This window comes from Lygodium microphyllum, chromosome 9, assembly GCF_053477565.2.
Source record: "Lygodium microphyllum isolate KBCC chromosome 9, Lygodium_microphyllum_v1.1.10, whole genome shotgun sequence".
NCBI classification, from domain to species: Eukaryota; Viridiplantae; Streptophyta; class Polypodiopsida; order Schizaeales; family Lygodiaceae; genus Lygodium; species Lygodium microphyllum.
The window spans coordinates 50,277,834-50,294,168 of NC_141143.1; the positions used below are offsets into that span (position 1 = coordinate 50,277,834).

Genomic DNA, 16,335 nt, shown 5'->3' on the forward strand with positions numbered 1-16,335 from the left:
ATGCTTGTAATTTTCAGCAAACACTTGTCATTTGTATCCTCTAGTTTTCACTTTTAAGCACCCAAGCTCCTCACCTATATATTGGAGATCTCTTTCTTCATTTTTAACAAGCTCTAATGTTAAAGTTTGAGCCATATGCTTTGTATTTGGCATTTGCTTATTTAGCATCCATTCAAGAAGTTTTTTCTACTCAACTTGAAGTTATGAAGCACAAGAGAAGGAATAAGGTTGCTGTTTGGTGTATGCAGGAATTAGGGTTTCAAAACCTTGATTCTCAGATTTGTAGCAAATCAGCTCCATTGTGCTTGTGGTTTGGTCTATTAAAATCCTATAAAGGGGAAGGGGTGTGTTCCTCTCTCATCGTCGTGTTGCCTCTTTCTCTTTCTTTATAATTTCTATCATTTAATTTTCATGGTGATAGTTGATCAAGTTGGTTAAGTTCAAAGCATTGTCATTCTCATGTTCTTTCCTGCACTTATGACGCTGTCACTGTTGAGAATGCTTTTATAGGTGTTGTGTCTTGAACAGGTACATAGGAGGTTGGGCTCCACAAGCTCACTACCCTTGCAATGTGGTCTTCCCACGAGCTTGTGCCACTTGGGCATGCCCGTTATGGGCATTTGAACTTTGACTTCATTCGATGGGATTATTGGAAAATGGTGGAGGGGCTTCAAGATTTTTTCCCTCCATTGCTACTTTATGCCGTAGTTGCATTTGGATCAAGCAACATAGGTAGCCTCATCCATAGGTTGCTTTGGGAGGGCTTCTACTTGGCTTGAGTTGGTTCACATGGATTTATGCAGACCCATGTCTATGGTCTCCCTTGGGAAGGCCAAGTATGTGATGCTTATTGTTGATGATTCTAGCACGTATGTGTGGCTCTATTTCTTGGAGTACAAAAGTGAGGCACATTCCAACTTTTGTGACTGGAAGGCATTTCAGCAAATGACTTTCAAAGTTTGAGGTATACGAGCGGACCATGGCAGCGAGTTGTGCTCTAAAGTCTTTGATACGTTTTGTAGGGAGCGTGGGATTTGGACAGAGTATTCCTATCCAAACACACCATTAGAGAATGGTGTGGTGGAGTGTGCCAACTGGCCCATGCTTGGGATGGCCTGGAGCATTGTGGTCTTACCTCATTCCCTGTCCCTTTGGGGTGAGGCAGTTGCTACAGTGGTTCATATCCCAACTGGTTTGTGACAATGGCTTTGAAGGATATAACTCCCTACGAGGCTTTCTTTGGTCAGAAGCTTTGATGCATATGTCCATGTGCACAAAGGAAAGTGGCATTTCCATTCAGGTCTTGAGCCTTCCATTCAGATCTGCTTCACCAATTGTCTAGTGCTCTTCCTCTAAAACACTCCCTACCAGCACTTTGGGCAGAATCCAATCCATTTTAGCTGACAGAATGCATGATAAGCTCAGTATTACAGCAGTCAAGCATGCAGTTCAAGAGTTGTACACATCCAACTCTAATCACACATTTCATTGAGGTAGGAGGTTTATATAAGGAATACCTCATCAAATATTGCAGTAAGGATGCATAGCTGTCCTATAGTGTATCAATAACTTGAATCATGTCATGAGAAGTCATTATTAAATATTTATTAAACAGTCTCTCTTCATGATAAAGAACAAAGCTTATGAGACTCGACCCTTGATTCTGGCACAAAGGTATTTAATTTAAAGGAGCAACACTCTAATTAGGTTAAAACTTCTGAGCTTCAGTACCCTTCTGTTTGTTTTCAATTGCTCCAGCCATTTTTATCCTGTGGCCATTTGGTTCTTGGTAACTTCAAGTTTGCTTTTCTCAAATTTCAAGGTTCAGAGCCTTTCTCAAGCTCTTATATATTCAGTTGCTTTACCTATCGCTTTTATTGTGTGACTTGAATTCAGATCTTTTGTAACTTTTAGCTTGCATATTTTACAGGCAGATTTTGATCTGTGCCCAGAATGCTACAATGAGGGAAAGTTTAGTTTTGGTATTACAAATACAGATTTTATTCTCATGGAGGCAGTAACAGATTCTAATGAAACTGGTAGTGGGGGTTGGTCAGATCAAGAGACACTTTTACTTCTCGAAGCCTTAGAATTGTATGGTGACAATTTCAGTGAAATAGCAGATCATGTAGCTACTAAAACCAAGGCTCAATGCATACTTCATTTTATCAGGCTGCCTATTGAGGATCCTTTTCTTGATGGCCTGGAAACATCTGCAAATCTCTCAGGTATACAACAGGTAATTGATTCGAGCAGTGCCAATAAAACTGCAAACATTGTTACTCAAAGTGATGATCAAGATGGAGCTTCGAAGGTTCAATCAGTTGAAGTAGTACATCAAAGGTTTCCCGAAGATCAGACTTTGACTTCTGAAAACACTAAACATGAAGATGTCATATGTGATGATGACCTGCAAGATCAAAACTCTACTGCAAGAAGTGCCCTTATTGCAGCAGCTCAATTGGCAGGTCTTCGTTGCTCAGAAAAGACTATTGGAATCAGTGAATCTGGCAATCCGGTTATGTCATTAGTATGTAGCTAAGCTCTTCTGTCCATACAGTTTTTGAAGTTTGCTCGTCTTTATGATTCTGCATGCTAATGTAACATGGTGTAATGTCTTTTTCAGGTAGCATTCCTGGCTGGTCTTATAACACCAGAGGTTGTAGCAAGGTCTGCTGACAGTGCACTCAGAGTGCTCACTGATCAAGCATCAGCCCTGCAGCTCGCTGATAAAAACTCTTATAACCTGGAATTCGATTTGGAAAGGAATGATAATGGCAATGTAGATGAAGACAGGTGTGTATCAAATCATTTTGTGTATCCTAACATTGATGCAGTTGAGTCAATTCACTTATGCTGAAGAAGCACAGGGTTGTGGAGGAGCCTTTGCAAAAAGAATCTCAATGTACTACCAAGAGCTCGCCAATCCCTTGTGAAGACAGCAACATTCATGCAGACGAAGGTGATTTTCTATTATTGTAGTTTGTAAATTGGAGGATATTGTTTGCAATAGCGTCCATGAATGTTCAATGATTGAGCGTTTGGACCTTCCTAATGGCTTTGCCAAGTATGTACTAGAATGCTGGTGCATGACCATTTGTTGTCTGTTTTTCTGCCTGTGAAACATATCATTTCTCAATTTCCCGACCACAGTGTATGCTATCATTGATTTGAATGCACTGGACTTATCGAAGTCACCTGTTCTCTGTATGAATTGGTTGCTTATTGTGCATACTTATGAGAAAGTTGAGATACACCAACATGATGTTGACTAACAAGTGTCCATCTAGTAATTGCTGTCCTTGAAGATCGGGCTTAAGTGAGCTAATTATTGTAAAACAGTTGCAGCTAGTACATGCCACAGTAACAGTGAGAAACAGATGCAAAGCACATTCTATTAATTTGTCTACCATCCACTGGAACAATGATACTGCTGCAAAGGACATTCTATTGACACAGACTGAAACATCAAAGAGGGCATCACATCAGGCTGATGATGGAGAATGCACCGGATGACGGAGGGGTGCCAATGGATGAGGGAGAATACTGCAATCTGCAAGACAGAATGGCTGACACTGATTGGTGGGCTTCTATAAACTGTAAATGATCCACAAAACTGGCCGACCTGGTGTATAGGCTTGCACTGGAGCAGCCCGAACAGCATTTAATGTGCTGCCTGCTGCATTAAATGCAGCAAAAATAACCACCAGCCTCTTGCAGTGTGAAACCAGTCTAGGCAGCATTAAATTGAAATGCATATGAACTGGTTCACTTGACAGCAAGTGTGAACTCACTAAAACAATCTAAAAACTGATATGCACACTAATGCAAGGGCTGGAAACAGTCAGAGCTCCTTGGTCTCCATCAGACTCTGATGGAGCTCGCAACCAGGCAATGACAACATGAATAGATACATGCTAATACCCCCTTCTAGATCCTGGGTAGTATCTAAAGTCCCTTGAAGCATGGAAGCTTGAGACAGAGCCTTTGTGAAGAGATCTGCTGCATTCTTGTTCGTGGGACAAAAAACCACTGCTAGCTCAGTATCCATGATTTGGTCCTAAACATAATGGCACTGAACCTTGATGTGTTTTGTGTGGGCATGAAACATTGGGACTTTTGCAAATCCAGGGCACTTTGGTTATCCACATGCAACTCTATGGATGTTGTCTATGGAAAGCCAATCTTTGCCAATATCTAATGGATCCAAATTGCCTATTGAGTGGTGGAGTAGATGGCACGATACAGAAGATAACACCATGGTAAGTTGATTCTTCTTGCTCCATTAGATGACTCCCAATCCAAGGAAGAAAGTGAAACTTGTAGTGGAGCATTGAGAGTTGACATCTCTATCCCAATTTGAGTTGCTCCACCTAGTGAGAGTGGCTCGCTCTCCAAACATGATCTCATAGGATTTGGTCCCTTGTAGATAGCACAACACGTGCAAAGTGGATCTTGAGTGAGCTTGCAAAGGAATCTTCGTGAAAGAAGACAAAATGTTGCAACGAAAGAGATATCTGGCCTCGTATGAATGAGATAGATTAATGAGCCAACAAGGTCTATGTGTTGAGTAGCATTAGGAAGGGGATCTCTTGAAATAGTCAACTTGGACTATGAGTCCATGGGGCATGAGATGTGCTTACATTGATCTACAACAAACTTCAAAAGGAGCTTGGAGATATGCCCATGTTGCGAAATGAAAATGCTGTGTGTGATTTGATAGATCTCAAGACCGAAGAAGAATTGGAGGATGCCTAAAATGGTCATGTTAAACTCCCAAGGAAGTATCTCTAGCGTTGGATCCACCTCTTCTAAGTGACTCCCTATAATAATTAGATCATTTGCATAAAGGATGGTCAAGGCACAATTTTGACCCTCAACTTGATAGTAAAGGTTGGTATTATGGTTTGATCACTGGAAGCCACTTTGAAGGAAGAACGGATTGATACGTTGGTACCAAGCTCGAACAGCTTGCTTTAGGCCATAGAGGGCCTTTCACAACCAGTGGACATGCTTCTCCTTCATAGGCACACTGGAACCTAGAGATTGATCAATAGGTATCTCCTCTTGTAAGACGTCATTCAAGAAGGTAGACTTCATGTCCATCTACTAAATTGACCAATGATAGTGGCCTGAATAGTAGACATACAGATTGGTGGTGCAAATGTCTTTGAATAATACAATCCTACCCTTTGTGTGAATCCTTTGGCAATTTGCCTAGCTTCATACTTGTCCAAGGTGGCATCAATCAAGTATTTGGACTTATAGACCCACTTTATACCCATTACCTTTTGTTTTCTTGGATGAGGAACGAACTTCAAATCTTGTGCCATAGTCTCATTAATGGTAGTAGGCTCTCGTAGCTCTAAGTTTTGACATAAGAGCATAGTTTACACACAATGAACTCTCTTGCTTATCTTGTAGCTTGGTAGATCATCGTAGGCTCGTTGGTGTCTTGGGAAAATGAGAAACTCTTGAATGGTGCATTAGAGGTCTAAACCGTGGGGGAATGACAATGAGTGGATCTTGTTGTGAAGGAGACCTTGGGAGCTTTGGAAGGTGCAAAGCACCTGTGTGGGTAAGAGACTCGCACTCATTGGGTAAAGGTCTCCCCTCATTAGGAAAAGAAAGCTTCCTCTCTGGAGCCTCATTACCCTTTGAAGAAACCTAAGGGGATGGGGATGGAGTAGGAATTATCGAAAAGGAGGAGGGGTTGGCGAAGGTGGAGGAGGCAAAGGAGGAGAAGGAGAAGGATAGGGAAGAGTCAGAGACGAAGAAGTGGTGCCAAGAGGTGTCCTAGAAGGAGTGGGGAAGACAATGGTGGAGGAGGGGGTGAAGTCAAAGATGATCCATTGATAGTAGAATAAGAATTAGTGGGAGGATCGAAGGTTGTAGCTTCCTCAAAGATCACATCTTGACTCACCTCTATCCTTCATTTCTTTATTGTAGAGCGTGTATTCTTTAGTCACGTGAATGTAGCCAATGAAAATGAGTTTCTTTGACTTAGTGTCGAGCTTGCCCTTGTTTCATGTCTAGATAGACACATGTATGGCATCCAAAGATGGAAAAGTGTGAGATTGAAGCTTTCTTTCCAAAGAAAGCTTGGTAAGCAGTCATGTCTTGCAAGGCCAATGTTGGAGACCTATTGTAGATATAAAAAGCAGTAGGGACCACCTCTCCTCAAAGAGTGTGAGAGAGTACTCGATGCTTCAGCATGGAATGAGCCATCTTCAACATGGTCCCATTAGTGTGCTCCACCACACCATTTTGAGATGGTGTTTTTGAATGGGAGCTCTCCATCCGAATTTCATGCTCCTTGTAAAAATGGTCAAACACTTTGGTACAAAATTTGTTGCTATGATTGGCTTGGATGTTTCAACTTTGAAAGATTCAAGCTTCAACAAATGTCTTGTAGTCATAGAAGTTGGAATATGCTTGGGATTTATACTCCAAGAAATAGAGCCACACGTACATGGAAAGTCACTAGTCACAAGCATTAGATAATTGGCCTTTGCGAGGAAGACTATGCGCACAGGATCACACAAGTTGGTGCGAATCAACTCAAGGGGTGTAGAAGCTCTCTTGGTGGTGGCTTTTGGATGAGATTACCAATGTTGTTTGCTCCTCAAACAACTCAGGCATAAGGTAGAGATGGTGAAAAAATATGGAAGTCCCTCCATTTTCTTATCCGATGCCTATTGAATGGAATCAAAATTCATGTGCCCATAATGGGCATGCCAAAGTATCCCAAGTTTCGACAAAGACTACGTAGCAAGGGCTATGAGCTTATAGAGTCTACCCATCCTCTTTAGTACTTGAGGATGCATCTTCAATGGTAATTGCATTCTTTGTGAAAACCTTGCAGATTCCTAGTTGTATCAAGATATAAATAGACCAAGATTAAATCATAAATTAGGAACATAAAGGACTTTAGCAAAAGATGCGAAGATATGCTAGGGTTTGCACTAAGGAAACACATAAAGCATGACCACGAGTGAAATACAAAGATTTAGACTTTGACATGCAAAACTCAAACCCTAAACGCAAAATGCAAAACGCAAAAACACAAATACAAATAGAGAAGAAAGAGATCTTTGAAGTGAATGAATCAATGCAGTAAATGAAGGAAAGAATGTACAATATGCTCAAGGGTAGAGCTTCCAAGTGTTGGTGGCTCTTATGAAAGGTGAGAAGGATCAAAGCTTGCACGCGAGAGCTATGGCGGGAGAGCAAGAGCAAGAAAGAGAGAGATAAGAAATGGGAACTCCAACGGTCACAATGTGTGACCGGGCCTTCCTTTATTCAAACTGTCACTAAAAGAATAAAGAATAAAGTGATAGTGACGGGTGCCTGCCACCTGTAGTGTGCAGTGGCGGTGACTGTCAGTGTAGTAATACACGGGCGGCTAGACGGAGGCGCCTTTACCCCCAACAACCTCCCACTTAAAGGTGAATCTGTCCTAGTGAGGAGTGAAAAGAAAAAGAAAAAAGACAGTACAACATGTACACATGTATAACAGGATGAGGAAAGACGTCATCTCATCCCATGCCCATCAACCTCCTGAGGAAGGCAAAGCGCTCTGTAGAGAGGCTTTTCGTGAGCAGATCTGTAGGATTTTGGTCAGTCGAGATCTTAACAAGATCAACAGACTTGTCCTCAACGACCCCATGCATGAAGTGATACCTCACCTCAATGTGTTTCGTCTTCGCATGGAAGACCGGATTCTTGGCTAACTGAATAGCACTTATAGAATCCGAATGCAGTATAGGGATAGCATCAATACCAAGGTCAGCAATCAAACGACCCAACCAAATGGCCTCCTTGCAAGTCTCAGTGGCTGCAACATACTCGGCCTTTGTAGTAGAAAGGGCCGTGCATTTCTGCACCCTGGACATCCAAGAAACAACACCTTCAGCATATGTGAATACATAGCCATTAGTGGACTTCCTACTATTTGCATGTCTTGCATAATCAGAGTCAGTGTACCCCACGACTTCTGTATCCTGGCTGCCATAGCATATGCATATATCTGCAGTGCCCTTCAGGTACCTCATGATACCCTTCACGGCATCCCAATGCTTCTTGCTAGGTGTAGCCATATAGCGTGCCACAACACCAATTGCAAAGGCAATATCTGGATGAGTGGCTATCATGACATACATAAGACTGCCCACTGCGGATGCATAGAGAATCTCGGCCATCTCGGCCCTTTGCTCATCTGTCTGCGGACAATCAGCCCGTGATACCTTCACATAAGAAGGCAATGGACAGCCAATAGGCTTTACGTTGTGCATGCGGAAGCGCTCAAGGACTTTATGCATGTACTCTCTCTGTGACAAGTAGAGGAGTCCTTGATGCTTGTTACGTCTAATGCGCATACCAAGTATGTGAGCGGCCTGTCCCAGATCTTTCATCTCAAAGCTCTTCTTGAGCTGAGTTTTAAGAGCATCTAGCTCATCATGAGCTTTCCTTGCTATCAGCATATCATCCATTCACATAGAGGATCAAAATCAATAAAGAACCATCACGGGCTTTCTTCGTGTAAAGATACGGATCCATATCACTCCTACTGTAGCCCTGTGACTGCATAAAGGCATCAAACTTATGATACCACTCCCTAGGTGCTTGTTTCAAGCCATAAAGACTTTTCTTTAATTTGCACACTAGGTGCTCCTTGCCAGGTTCTGCAAAGCCCTGAGGCTGCTCCGTATAAATCTCATCATGCAAGTCCCCATGTAAGAAAGCGGTCTTGACATCCATCTGGTATAAATCCAAGTCAAGCTGAGCAACCAAAGCCAAGACTAAGCGCAGGGTGGTCATTTTAACCACAGGAGAAAAGACCTCATCAAAGTGCACACCATGCACCTGCTTAAAACCCTTTGCTAATCTAGCCTTGTATGCCGGTTGGGGGTATCCAGGGGTACTTTTCAGCTTATACGCCCACTTGCATGGCAAAGCCTTCTTGCCTATAGGCAAGGAAATCAAATTCCAAGTGTCATTCTTATGCAAGGAGTCTATCTCAGACTGCATAGCCTTCTCCCAAGAGTGACTGTCACCCCTGCGTATAGCCTCCTCATAAGTGAAAGGCTCTCCTACATCTGTAACCAAGACATAATGCATCGAGGGCTGAAATCTATCAAGTGGACGTCTGTCTCTAGTAGACCGTCTCACGGCAGGCTCTGTTGCCTGCCCAGCTGCTTATCTAACACCCTGACCATGAGCATCTGCTGTAGCTGTAGGCTGTCCAACTGGCTGTGCGGGAGCTCTTGGCTCCTCCTGAAATATGACCGTGCGGATCTCAACAACTCTCTTAGGCTGCCTATGCATCTTGTCTTCATGGAAGACTACATCATGACTGCAGATGACTTTCCGCGCTTGCGGATCCCAAAGACGGTAACCCATCTCGCCTGCATCTCCATGACCAAGGAAAATGCATTTGACACTCTTAGGATCCAGCTTACTTCTCTTGTCCCTGGGCACATGGCAAAATGCCTCACATCCAAAGACACGGAGATGCGCATAAGAGGGAGGTTTTCCAGTCCATACCTTCTCGGCAACCTGGAAATCCAAACCACTAGAAGGTGATCTGTTTATGATATGCACAGGTGTACTAATTGCCTCGGCCCAAAAGCTTTGTGGTATGCATGTGTGGCTAAGCATACTACGTACACGCTCCTGGATGGTTCTATTCATCCGCTCAGCCAAACCATTCTGGGAGGGGTGTAGGGGACGGTCAACTGACGCTTAATACCCCTCTCATCACATAATTGCTCAAAAGCACATAAGACATACTCACCCCCATTATCTGTCCTTAGGCATTTTAGCTTATACCCAGACTGGTTCTCAACCAATGCAAGCCATCTCTAAAACACAGCCAAGACATCGGATTTCAGCTTAATGGGATAAGCCCAAACTTTCCGTGAAAATTCATCTATGAAAGTAACAAAATACTTGGCACCACCCATAGACTGACAAGGCATGGGCCCACAGACATCCGAATGTACCAATGCCAAGGGCTCACTCATGCGTGGCCTACCAGACTTCTTATGTGTGGACCTAGTCTGCATGCCATAAAGACAATGCTCACATGAATCAAAACATGTATAATCAAGGGGCGGCAAGTACTGCAAACCAGAAAGCATTTTCATTCCCTTCAAAGACATATGGCGCAAATGAGCATGTCAAAGAGATACATGTGGGATAGAACCCTCAGACAAAACATGATCAAGGGAAGAGGCTGATACAATCAAGGGATAGAGGCTGCCAGCCTTGGCACCTCTCGCAATTACAAGTCTGTCACGAGTGATCTTCCATGCAGAGTCTCCAAAAGATACATGATATCCTGCGTCATCAAGCTGTCTAGCTGACATGAGACTGTGTGTCAAAGTAGGTACATTACGTACATCCTGCATAACAAAACGGCTGCCAGAAGGAAACTGCAGTCTAACATCACCAATGCCCACAATATCAAGAGAGCTGTTATCACCCAAGCGCACAGAACCCGAAACAATATGGTATGAATGAAACCACTCTCGGCAAGGTATCACATGAAAGGACGCACCTGAGTCCAAGAGCCAACACTGTGCATACATAGAGTGTATCTCTGTCATCTACGAAGCACTAGAAGAAGCTGCAAGGATATAATCATCATCAACATCCTCAGGCTGCATAACATTGATCTCTTCAATTTTAACACTGGACTTTGCAGGCACTATGCTGTGATCAAAAGACTTATCCTGCACTTTGTCTTTCCTCTTATCTTTGCGTTTTTCATTGCACAGTTCATGGCATTGTGGCCTAATATGGCCCATTTTTTTCACAATGGTGACAAGTAACATCTGCATTCGTGCCACGGGATTTGCTACGTGACTTCCCACGAGACTTGGACCGAGATTTCTGAGAATCCCGTCCACGGCCACTGCCACTACTACTGTCATGCTTTCCATATCCATCATTCTTGCCTCTAACTGTCATAGCATGCGACACACGAGAGGCATCCAAATTCTTACGGTTAACCTCTTCTTGCAGAAGAGCACTCTCAACATCAGATAATTTCAAGGTAGCAGTAGAGGCACATAATGCAGTGCGGAATACATTCCATGACTCATTAAGAGTACCAAGCAAGAAAAGAGGAGTGACATCCTTTGCAAAAGTGATGTCCTGTGAAGTCAAGTTCTTGAGTATAGCATGGAACTGGCTCAAGTGAGCAGACAGTCACATTCTCCTTCATGCGCAGATCCATAAGCTGCTTCAGCCAATACATCTGACTCGTTGGACTTTTCTTGTCATGGAGATTCTTGATTTTATCTCACAACTGCCATGCACTCTGTTCTTCCTCAAAGACATTGTAATAAACCTGTTCTGTGAGACATAATACAATAGTGGACTTGCATAACTCATCAAGCTCAAGCTATTTCTCATCTGGCATAGTTGCAGGCGGATGCTCACTCAACCTCGCAGGTTTGTTCTGCGATTTCTGCATGAACACCTGCCAAATCTGGCTCTTCCAATAAGAGTAATTTGTACCATCAAGCTTAGTGATGTTGAAAATAGCATGTTCGGTGGACGAACTCGCCATAATGCAGGCTAGAAGACTGTAGACATTTCAAAACCGCTTGCTGTTTACTGCAGAAAATGACCAAAAAATCACCAAAGTCGAGAGAAAATGGCGAGAAAAGTGTAACCAAAGCTGCTGCCCACCAAGTACAAGTGAAAGTATATCAGTTCAGAATATTTCAGTATGAAAAATCCATGTCAGTCCATACATATATGCTTGATGTAATAAATTACAGATTTCAGTAATTTATTACATCAAGCTTAGTGATGTTGAAAATAGCATGTTCGGTGGATGAACTCGCCATAATGCAAGCTAGAAGACTGTAGACATTTCAAAACTGCTTGCTGTTTACTGCAGAAAATGACCAAAAAATCACCAAAGTCGAGAGAAAATGGCAAGAAAAGTGTAACCAAAGCTGCTGCCCACCAAGTACTAGTGAAAGTATATCATTTCAGAATATTTCAGCATGAAAAATCCATGTCAGTCCATACATATATGCTTGATGTAATAAATTACAGATTTCAGTAAATGAGAGCTAACAGTGCCAAAATCGGATCCTAGGTCAATCAGATACTGCCAAGACCAAAGCTGGCATCATGCGGGCATAACATAGGCATATAACAGTCGATAAGCATGAATCCAACACCCAAATATGTCATACAAACATCTGCGAGTGAGTAGGCACACCCCCTAGTCAACGGGACAAAGTGTTTCTGCGACTACCAAGACTTGACATAAGTAGGTGTCAGCTCACAAAGAGAGGGACCCAAAGCAAAGAGTCAGCTTATAAGCATCAGAGGAACCAATACATATGAACCATGCATCATCTTGAAGGATAAAAGCATAGTTACCAGGAACGGGGAACGGGAACGGGACCCCCTGGAACGGGGGGAACGCCCAAAGTGAGGGAACGGGAACGGTGTATATATATATATATATATATATATATATATATATATAGAGAGAGAGAGAGAGAGAGAGAGAGAGAGAGAGAGAGAGAGAGAGAGAGAGAGAGAGAGAGAGAGAGAGAGAGAGAGAGAGAGAGAGAGATTATATCAACCATAATTCATGAAATTAGACTCTAGAGACATAATAATCAAGTTTCAACAATAATAAAGATTCAAAACATTGTAACTATCAATGGATTGTCGCATTCATAATTCAACATTGTAATCAATAATATTGCATAAGTCCAACTGGCAACAAGTGTGCACTGCAAAAACACAAAATATGCACTAAACTTTAAAGCCTAATTAGTAAAGATCCAAGTTACAAGAGCTCCAATTTCCAAGTCAATACTCTAAAGTTCCAAAAGGCTAGCTACTAAGTGCTCTGATTCATGGAAGATAGCTCCACTGTGCCTGAATGCTCATCCTGCTAACCATCACCATCACCATCATCATCATCGTCATTTTTTTCCCAACATATAAAAGAATCAGCCTTTGCAACTGATGTACGAGCTAGCAAGCGAAGATTGGAGCTCACATAAACTAGGTCATTCGTCTTCATTGTACCAAGACGATTTCTCTTCTTTGAGTGAATGTGATTGAATGAGCTCCATAGTTGCTCTAAACAAGAAGAGCTAATTGTTTGGCTAAGAATACGAATAGCCAAACTCTGCAACTCTGGAGCTTCTGCCCCGTAGTCCTCCCACCATAAAGCAGCCCCAATATTTGTCCTGTCCTCTAGTGCATGCTCTGTACCAAACATCCCTAATGTTTGCCGATATATAGAGAGCTGATTTTTAATTTTGCGTTGCATTTCACGGCTAGGATAAAGCCTTGCAAGCAATGTGTTCCAAGCCTTGACCACCTCAAGGTCTCTTTCTTGCATCTTTTCTTGAAACTTAGGATCAAGCACATATGCTGCAGCATGCATAGAAGAGTCATACTCATTTCATCTGCTGATGCATAACTCCTTGATCTGCTCATACCTATCTGTATTTGTGTATAATAGGATCAACCATTTGGTTGGTACGATTGACCTCATCCCAAAAATCTCTATTAGAAACATATGCATTACATAACACAGCAGTAGCAGTGGCAGCCCCAGTCCAATTTTGATACTCATCACTAGCAAATAGCTCCCTAATTGCACCTTTGCAATAGTGCAATCGACCAAGCATAAGAAAGTTATATGCAAATCGTGTATCCGAGTATTTAAGAAGTTCTTTGTCACTTCTCTTGCGAAACTCAGCATGCAAGTACTGATGATTACATATAAATGTGATAATCTTGTTGCCTTTCACAACAAGAGATGCAATCCATGGCAAGTCCCCAATATCCTTCAACAAGTTATTCAAGCAATGCACCATGCATGGACTAAAGGTGATATGTGGATACATTGCCATTAAAATGTTTCCTGCTGCCCTGTTTGTAGGTTCACCATCTGCCACAAACTGCACTACATTTTCTGCCCCAACAGCCTGCACTGCCTCGCACCACTCGGATGCCAATACATCTGCACTCTTTTCAGTCTCTGAAGCATCATGACTACCAATGAAGTATACATCTCCACGAGAATATGCAACAACACCATGTATGGACCTATGGCGTGTGTCACTCCATCCATCTGCTATCAATGTCACTCCATTTCTTGCCCATTGATTGTGAATATTTGCTGTTGCAATCTCTATGGCTACTTTCTCCTTTTGAAGCAATGTAGTCCTGGTAGTTTCTGATGAAGGGGGCTTATATGTGGGTCCATGCTCTCCAATCTTTGTCACCATATTTAAAAAATAAGGTGACGTGGCTGATTTGAATGTAATATGGTCATGGTAAAAAAAACGTGCCACTGTTGCATCTGTTTCCTCTTTTTTCTTTGGTTCCCATGAAGTGTGCAATGAACTCTATTTAACACTACGACATGTTGCCATTGATGGCCCACGAGAAGGCTGCGTAGCCACTAATCCTGGTGGTCTTCTGCATGAAGCACCATGCCCTGCTGGCCTTGGAGTCCATGTTGTTGGATCCACTGCTATATTTGGCGTCCTCCTGGCATGTGAATTCTCCATAGAAGTGGCTATGCGGTCAAGTAACTCCTGCCTTTTCTCAATTGATACATTGGTGCAAAAACGCACCTCTTTCCCCTCCTCATGTAGAAGATGGACTCTCACTTTATCAGGCCCCCTAGTGCGAGTATAAGAGCAAAGTTTGCATTTCCAAGGGTGAGCCCCTCCACCTCTCAATGGCACCCCTGCATCTACCTCATCCCACCATGACCAAGTAGTGCTTCGACTTCGTCCGGTTGTTGACGAAGTACTTGCTGAGGATGATGAAGATCCCATAGATGTCAATGCTGCCATCTATATAGAAGTGACAAATAATCAGTAAATTTCAATGAAATTACGGAAATTTGCAGCCAACATTTCAACATCCATGTGTCAAAGTTCAATGAAATTGCAGAAATTTCAACCAAAGTTGAAAGTCCAATGAAATTGCAAAAATTTCGGTCAAAATTTCAACATGAGCATCGAGAATCAAGATTCCTTGGACCTCACCTAATCGCGGGCGCGAGCCAGGCCAAGCAAGCAATAGAGGTGGGCCGCACGCAACGTAGGCGAGAGAGGCAGGTGGGCAGAAGTAGGCACGGCCTTGGCGAGGTAGGTGTGGCAGGCAGAGCAGGTGAGTGAAGCGGAGCAGGCGGAGTAGCGAGCGACAGGCGGGAGAAGGTGGGCGACAAGCGGGAGAAGCAGGCAAGTTGCGACAGGCGGGAGAAGCTTGCGGGCGACAAGCGGGAGATGCAGGCGAGTCGCGATAGCCTACAGGTGGACGGGAGCAGGCACGGGAGTAGCGGGCAACACGTTTTTTTTCTTTTTAAATTTAAAAATTATGTTGTTGGAACGGCTGTTCCAAACAAGGAACGGGCCAGGGAACGGGCCAGGGAACGGGAGGAAATGTTTCGCCAGCGTTTCTTGGGCTCGTACCTCCCGGAACGCGTTAATCTGTTCCTTTGTGCCGGAACGGGCGTTCCTTGTCTCTATGGGTAAAAGATCCCAAATAGTCTCAAAAGCTCAAAGAGCATAGACCGCCTGCTCAATGGCTGTCAAGCATCCAAAGATGCTCCCATTGGCACAAAAGCCGTAAATATCAAGCAACAAAGCTCGAACAAAGCATGTATAAGCACGAGGGACAAGTGTCCAAGATCAAGCATCAATGGTACATCCCGGACATGTAGGCGGTAGAGCATCCGTATGTAGCATCCATAAGCATGTAAGACATCAAGTACATCCCAAGATACAACTCTGGCGAGCCAATAAATAGCTCAAGTAAGCTCCGGGAATCCAAGGTCAAGCCAAGACCGAGCTCCAATAGCAATAGGCTCCAAACAATGTAACTAGTATGTAGTAATGGCATAGGCTAAGCATGTCAAGACCGGTCAGACATAAGCAACATACATGCCATAAGTACATCCAAGATAGAGCATCCAAATGCTTTGCAAAGCGAGCTCAAGCTCAACCAACGATCCCGAATCAAAACCAAGCTCTATGTCGAGCCCCAAGTGTCAATACATCACCATATATGCCCGAAACATAGCCCGAAAAGCATAGGCATAAGCATACATGAGTAAAATGACTTCAGCCCAACTATGTACAGCAGTGATTTACTGTTCAAAACTGAGAATTTCAGCACCAAAATCAGCTCCAAATGGTTGCCGAACAATAGGCATACATTCCCCTAACATCCGGGAATCAAATGGGACCAACCGGGCATCAAATGACAATGCCAAATAAGCTGCAGCATCAAATGTCAGTGTAACACTGTCATAAACTGCCTGTG

The 16,335-nt window shown here is 43.1% G+C and overlaps 1 protein-coding gene across 2 annotated transcripts in view; it reads left to right on the top strand.

The window, feature by feature from the left end:
* LOC148031021 (SWI/SNF complex subunit SWI3D-like) overlaps positions 1-16,335 on the top strand; it is a 53,295-nt gene that overhangs the window by 26,617 nt on the left and 10,343 nt on the right. The window contains exons 3-5 of one of the 2 annotated variants that reach the window (XR_015691837.1): positions 1,931-2,530; positions 2,627-2,796; positions 2,866-2,962. Coding sequence is in view for 1 of the 2 variants with exons in the window: in XM_087684551.1 (XP_087540677.1) it covers positions 1,931-2,530; positions 2,627-2,796; positions 2,871-2,962 (862 nt within the window). In the remaining variant the exon portion in view is untranslated. The remainder of the gene's footprint in view (positions 1-1,930; positions 2,531-2,626; positions 2,797-2,865; positions 2,963-16,335) is intronic. The other variant, XM_087684551.1, reaches the window with a different exon arrangement.